Here is a 6,719-nt window from a genome sequence, read left to right on the forward strand (position 1 = left end):
CCACGTCCCTCCACCCCAGGCCCTAGCATGTGCTTCCCTCCCATCCCGATGTCATGTGTGCATACACACGTGTGTGCGTGTGATGTCATGTGTGCATGTGCGTGTGTGTGTGTGCGTGTGTGTGCGAATTACATACATTCCTATTTCCACCTGCCGTCCTGGCTTCCCCTTCTACTCCTGATCGATCACTGCTTTGTACGTGCAGCACAGAGGGTAGGTCAAAGTGCCCACTTACACGTCTCGGCAGGAGTGTAGATGAGCCCTTTAAATACACACATCGTCGTGTTCACACAGGAGGTCCCTCTTTTTCGATGCTGAATTCAAGGTTAGGTAGCCTGCCCAGGGATCCAGGAGGGTCAGTGAGACCAAGCCCACAGCCCTCTGGTCCAACCTGCATTCCCTCTCTGGCAGCGGCAAGTCTGCCCAGTCGGTGGGGACGGAGGGGATGCTCATGGCACTTTGCGGGTCCCCTCGGCGGTGTCCCTCACAGAACGCCTCCACCCCCTGCACTCAGGCTCGCTTCCCTCCAGGATAATATCAGCAAGTCTGCTCCTATGGCCAGTGGCCCTTCTCCAATGATCCGTGGTGGTTAACAAGAGTTGTTTGGTCCAACAATAATGACATTTTATCCACTCCACTGCAGAATTGGCCATGGTTTATGGCCGGGAAGGGAGTGGTCAATTGTCTGTGCCGAGTCTCCTGGGGGCCCTGGGCTGAGCGGTATAAAGGGTGTCTGTGTGAAGGGCAGGCACAGCCTGTCTGAGCCCCAGCGAGCGACCTGCTGGCAGCCGTGAGCACAGACCCCTAGAGATGAAGACCCTGCTCCTGACCATCGGCCTCAACCTCATTGCTATCCTACAGGCCCAAGATCCCCCTGCCTCAGAAAAGGACCCCACAGATGTGAGGCTCAGATCGGGCAGGGTGGGCTGGAGGGGGCTCGGGGAGAGGGGAGATGTTTTAGGGTCAGCCACCAACCCTTATCCCTGAGGGAGTGGACAGAGCAAAAGGGGTCTATGCCAGATGAGCCCCGGGGGCAGAGGCCCTGGGAGCAAGGGGCCTGCAGGGGCTGGCCGCCGGCGGGTCTGGCAAGGGCGCTGGGCATTTGCTGGGGAGGGTGGTGAGCTGGGAAATGCTCGTGCCTCCAGCCCTGGGGGTGGAGGAGAGCCTGGGGCTGCAGAGCAGGAAGGGGACTCTGGAGGGGGTCAGCCTGAGCCCTGAGGAAAGGAAACCTTCTTCTCCAGGTGTCAGGGAAATGGTATCTGAAGGCCATGACTGCAGACCTGGAGGTGCCTGAGAATAAGCCAGAGTCAGTGACTCCCATGACCCTCACAGCCCTGGAGGGGGGCAACCTGGAAGTCAAGATCACCATGCTGTGAGTGTCAGCGGCCCAGTGGCCTGTGACCGCCCCCAGCGGCAGCCCCCCCCACGCACACACACACACACACACCGGAGAGCCAACGTCTGGGTGGGACGAGTAGAACACGCCGGTGTCCTTGGCAGCCCCCTCCTCACACTCAGCACTGGGCGGCTTTGGGGGACAGTGCCAGAGAGGGTGCCTCACTGGCGGGGGGCACGGAGGAGGGGAGACGCCCTGGGGGAGCAGGGCTGGCTGATTGGGGGTGAGACAGCGCCTCCGCTCCCCTGGGGGAGCCCCGGGGAGCTGCCCCACGTGGCACCGAGGCTCCAGCCGGGACTTGGGGTGGGAGATGCCAGAGACCCAGTCTCAGACCCAGGGCAGCACGGGCCGTTGCCCTGAGGCAGCTCGAGGTGGGAGGGGCGCAGCGAGGGCGGTCACCAAGTGGCTACTGTGTTCCAGGTTAAACGGTCAGTGCCAGGACATGCAAGTGGTCCTGAAGAAAACCTCCGAGCCCGGCAAATACACGGCCTGTGAGTCCTGGGGCCCGAGCCGGGCCGCGCCCCCCACACTGGGAGAGGATGGGCTGCGGCCTGAGGAGTCTGACCCCTTAATCCTACTGTCTCCTCTCGTGAGCCAAATTGCCCTACAGACACAAACACCAGACCCCAAGTACTAGGTGGGACACGGTTGTCCCCAGGAGGAACTGGCCTGTCCAGGGGCTTCCGGTGCTGGCTGTGCCCATGTCAGGGGCGAAGAGCAGAGTCATATTTGGTGGTTGGGGGCGGAGCGCCCCAGGCCCCGAGCTCTTCAAACCGCACACCTGAAACCTCTCTGTGACCCAGCGTGCGGGGTGCGGGGCTCAGGCCTGTGTGGGGAGCCTGGGAGTGCGCGGACGCTGGGCGGTCTGCCAAGCTGGGTTTGGGGGAGCGCGGGTTCTTTCTGGAGAATCACGTGGCTTTTCCAGGACGTGTGCTGCGCCCTCCCACAGATAATGGCAAGTGGGTGGTGTACACAGGCCATCGCCCGTGTAGGACTGCTACATTCTTTACCGTGACAGCGAGTTCCAGGGGAAGCACGTCCGAATGGCAAAGCTCGTGGGTGAGGGTCACGTCCCAGCGCCTGCAGACCCTCTCCCTCCCCTCCGTCCTTCTCCAGGTGGCAGCCTCCTTCTGGCTGCTTTTCCTGATGGGAAGCGCGCATTCCCAGGGTTCGGGATCGGGGTGCCCAGCCCAGGTCCCTGCGGTGGAAACCCAGTAAGAGCAGAGGGCTACTGTGGGCGCAGGGACTCAAATGTCAGGGAGCCGGCCACGCTGCACCCGGGGGCAGCTCCACTCCTCCCTGGGGTCCCCTGGGAAGGGAATGCCTCTGTGGTGGGGCTGGTCCCGCAGCTGCTCCCCACTCCCCGGAGGTGCCCAGGTGTGTTCCTCCTGGGTCTGCCGCATGGGCTCCTGCTAGATGCCCACAGCTGCCTGGCCTGCCTTTCCAGCGCCTCTCCTCCCGGCCCAGGGCCCTGTGGTCCAGCCCCCAGGCGGGTGCACGGGCTTCCGCCCAGGCTGGGGTAGAGAGGCCTCCCGGTCATACCCCTCAGCCTTGTGTCTCCTGGTTTCCCCGACAGGAAGGGACCCCGAGAGGAACCAGGAGGCCTTGGAGAATTTTCAGGAGTTCACAAGAGCCAAGGGATTCGACCAGAAGATCTTGGAACCCACACAGACAGGTAGGAAGGATGCCTTTGCCCGGCCCTGCCCAGTTGCCCCCCCCAGTGGAACTGTCAGCAGAGTGACATTTTAGGAGAACACACTGCATCTGATTTGGGCTTTGCTCTTTCTGGGGCTAGCTGAAACGTTGACCAGTGAGGGCCCTGGGGCCATGACTGATTCCCTGGGATCTCCTGAATCATGTGTGTTTCCTTTTTCCCACAGAAACGTGCTCTCCAAGAGGAGATTAGGGTAAGTGGACAGTTGCAGAGGACATGTGCGAAAATCACCTTGGAGTTAGTGGGATTTCAAGAGGCCATGGGGTCTGCCCCCCACCTGGGCCAGGCAGGGACAGCCACCCCAGCACTGGGAGCATCGCCAGCAGATTCGGTCTCCTAGAGCAGCCCCCGGGCAGCTAGAAAACACTTTCTGAGTGAGCACGCCATGGGCTGGTGTGCAAGGGGGCAACGGACCTCCCGATAGGCCCCAATGTGTGAAATCCATCCTCGCCCCGAGATGGTCATTGTGACTCTGTTTACCCAATGAGTTGCTTAAAAGATTCAGAAATATGGTGACCATACTTCAGATCTCCTGGGTCCGTCACTGGCTGTGTGTCATTTTGGAAACTGGAGTTTCGGGGACCCTGCCCAGGTGTGGGCAGAGCCAGAATCGAGAACTGCATCCCTGCGCCTCCTCCGCCCCCCACCCCGATGGAAGTCACCTTGTCACACGCTCTCACCCTGGTAGAGAGCCTTGGGGGAACCTTCCCCTTCTGACTGCTCAGGTCCAAGGGCTGGAGCCCCCCTCGAGCCCGCACCGGCACCCCATGCTGCAGCCCCCAGGCCCCCCTGGCCTCACTGACACCCCCTCCTTCCCAGGGCAGGAGGCACATCCACGGCAGCCCCGGGGCAGCAGCCCCAGGACCCTCCATCCTGCAGGACGTGGAAGGAACCCCCGCCCCGAGGGCCCGGGCCCGCTCCACCCCTCCTGCCACCCCCGCTCTCCCACCCCCCGGCCCTCCACCCCTCTCCTATTTCCACATAAAGGGTTTCTGCAATCCCTGGTGACTCTGCCTGTCTGTGGGGTCCCTCGGGTGGGCAGGCCAGGGCAGGAAAGATGTGAGGACCCACTGATATCCTGGCAGTCCAATGAGCTTGAGGGTGCGGTGGGGGGGCTCCTGCGACTCTGCCCAGGGGTCCTATGGGGGGATTTCTGCGGGACTGAGGCCCACGAAGCTCAGGTTCTGGGTAGTCCTGTGTTTGGGGGAGAGGGGTTTGTGGATGGCAGGTTCAGACCAGAGGTGGGGACACATACAGGTGGGGATCACCTGGGCTCCCAGTTCCCCACTGGCTACAAGCATGGCAGGAGTGAGGGCGCAGGCAGGAGGCCAGGCTTCCCCGGGACCCCCAGAATGAGGGCAGCAGGACACTGGGACCCCAGCTGGGGTGCGTCTCGGCTCCTGCCCCCTCCCTCCACACCTGGGGAGGGGCCACTGCAAGAGGAACTTGCTTTCATATTCTGGTGCGAACACTGCAGTTTCCCGAAATCACCCTACAGCACTGCAGTGAGTAGCCTGACCCACAGCCAGCAGGGGTCTCCCCTGTGGTGGGAGGGGTGAGCAGGGCCAGCCCCCCTGCAGGCAAGAGGTACAGGGAGCTCCCTCCATGCAGGGTCAGTGTGGCGTCCCAGGTCACGGGTGTCCCCGGGCCTTTCCCAGACACAGCTAGCCCCAAAGGCAGGAAACACCGGGCAGGGGGTCCCTGCTGCAGAGCAAGACCCCTGCCGGTCCGGGGGGCGAGGAGGGGCGGTGCCTGAGGGCCTGGCCTCGCCAGCCTTGGCATTGCATGTCTGGTTTTCAGTAAGGACAACGCTCTTTACCCCACTTCCCTACAAAGGCGTGAGGCCATCCAGCCGGGTACCCCCCAGGGGAGGCCCCACAGAGGCCACCCCATCCATGGTTCCCTGTCCTGGGATGCCAGGGCCTTGCACCATTTGTCTACCTGGTGCTGACCTGCCCCTAAGTAGCTGGTCCCTTCTCACAGAGCCAGAGAAGGGGCTCCAGGCAGCCGGAGCCAGGGCTCAGGATCCTAACGGTCTGAGGCTGAGACTCAGGGTGGGGATGCTAGGATCAGACAGGTGACAATCCTAGGCAGATCTGCCCCAGGAGGCCTCCCTCCAGCTGGAGGGTGAGCAGGCAGAGCCGGACGGGGGTCTTCCTGGGCTTCTACAGAGCCTGTTTTCGGGGTCCAGCTCCCCAGTGGGGAGGCAGCAGAGACCCTGGTAGTCGCCTTCCTGTCTGAAAACCACAGCCCAGGCCCTGCCCCAGGACTGTCTCTTCTTAATGACCCCAGCCCTGCCTGAAGGCTGTCCGGATGTCAGCTCTGTGCTGGACAGCGGCTTGCGGGGAGGCCTGGACCCAGGAGGTCCTGGAGTCCCAGGGAGGACAGTCACTGGCCAGATGGGGCGGGAACCAGCGGGGTCTTCACAGAATCCACATCTCATGGAGGCCCAGAAAAACCTGCCCCCCGGCCCCCAGCAGACACTCTGCACGCTGGGGCCGCTTCTGCTTGACCTCTGAAAGGGCTGGTCAGAGCAGAGTCTGCCACTTAGGCCCAGCCTGAGCACTGACGTCCGTGCTCTGGAAAATTCTCCATTGCTGCCGTGAGCTCCATCTCTCGAGTCCAGCCAGACAATCCGGATTCTCTTCTCAATCTTTTGTTGAGGTGAAATTCACGTAACAGAAAATGAACCATTTAAAGTGAACAATTCAGTGGCACCTGGACCGTTCACAATGTTGTGCAGGAACCACCTCTCTCTGGTCATGAAATGTGTTCATCCCCCCAAAGGAGACCCCATCCCTCTTCCCCCAGCCCCGATCTGCGCTCTGCCTGCCGATTTGCCAGTTCCTGACGTTCATAGGCGAGGAATCATGCCCTGGGCACCTCCTGTGTCTGGCTTCTCTCACTTAGCGCGCTGTTCTGTTTCTGAGGCCCCCCCATGCCGTGGTGGGCCTCCCGACTTCTGCCCACGCCATGGCGGGCCTCCCTCGCCTCCTTGTTTGGTGCACGGCGGGGCCCCCCCTGCAAGAGCTGAGCATGCTGCTGAAAGCACTGATCCCAGCAGACCATTCATACCAGCTCCCTCTGGGGACTCACATCCCGGGGCCGCCCGCCGCGTCCCCTGGCTCGCAGCCCTTCCTCCATCAGCTAGGCCAGCCGTGTCTGGGGGAGTCCTCGTCGTGCAGCCCCCGCTGCTGTCCCCGCATCCTCACGTCTGCCTCCCGCATCCACTTACAGGACTGTGCGCACACTGGGCCCACCTGGATGGGCAGGAGCGGCTCCCACTCGGGGGGTGGGGGGCCTGACTGGCCCTCATCCATTCACGTCTCTCTGCCAGGAACCGCACACATGGACAGGTGCTGGTCCTTGATGGACGCGAAGGGCATCACACGCAGCGTTGTTAGTACCAGTGACAGGAAGCGTCCGACCGTGGGCAGTGCACACGCAGGGCAGATTCCACGGCAGCAAAACCCTCTTCCTGCCACATAACAGTGATGGAGGGGTCATTGGCATGTGAGGAGCCACGAAAGGGGACACACAGAACGCTGGCCCTCCTCAGGAGCAGAGGGAAGACCTCCCAGAGAAGGAAGCTCTGAGCTGGTTGTGACC

General features: G+C 62.2%; 1 protein-coding gene across 1 annotated transcript; it reads left to right on the top strand.

Annotated features, from left to right (window-relative positions):
• The first annotated feature begins 810 nt into the window (after positions 1-810).
• Positions 811-3,302, top strand: LOC116641367 (major allergen Can f 1-like). Its single transcript, XM_032419026.1, is given in 7 exon segments — positions 811-900; positions 1,242-1,372; positions 1,817-1,887; positions 2,346-2,366; positions 2,369-2,455; positions 2,973-3,071; positions 3,277-3,302. Coding segments are annotated over 7 exon segments (525 nt in total).
• The last annotated feature ends 3,417 nt before the right edge of the window (positions 3,303-6,719 follow it).

The sequence above is a fragment of the Phoca vitulina genome, unplaced genomic scaffold (assembly GCF_004348235.1).
Source record: "Phoca vitulina isolate PV1807 unplaced genomic scaffold, GSC_HSeal_1.0 scaffold21, whole genome shotgun sequence".
Taxonomy (NCBI): domain Eukaryota; kingdom Metazoa; phylum Chordata; class Mammalia; order Carnivora; family Phocidae; genus Phoca; species Phoca vitulina.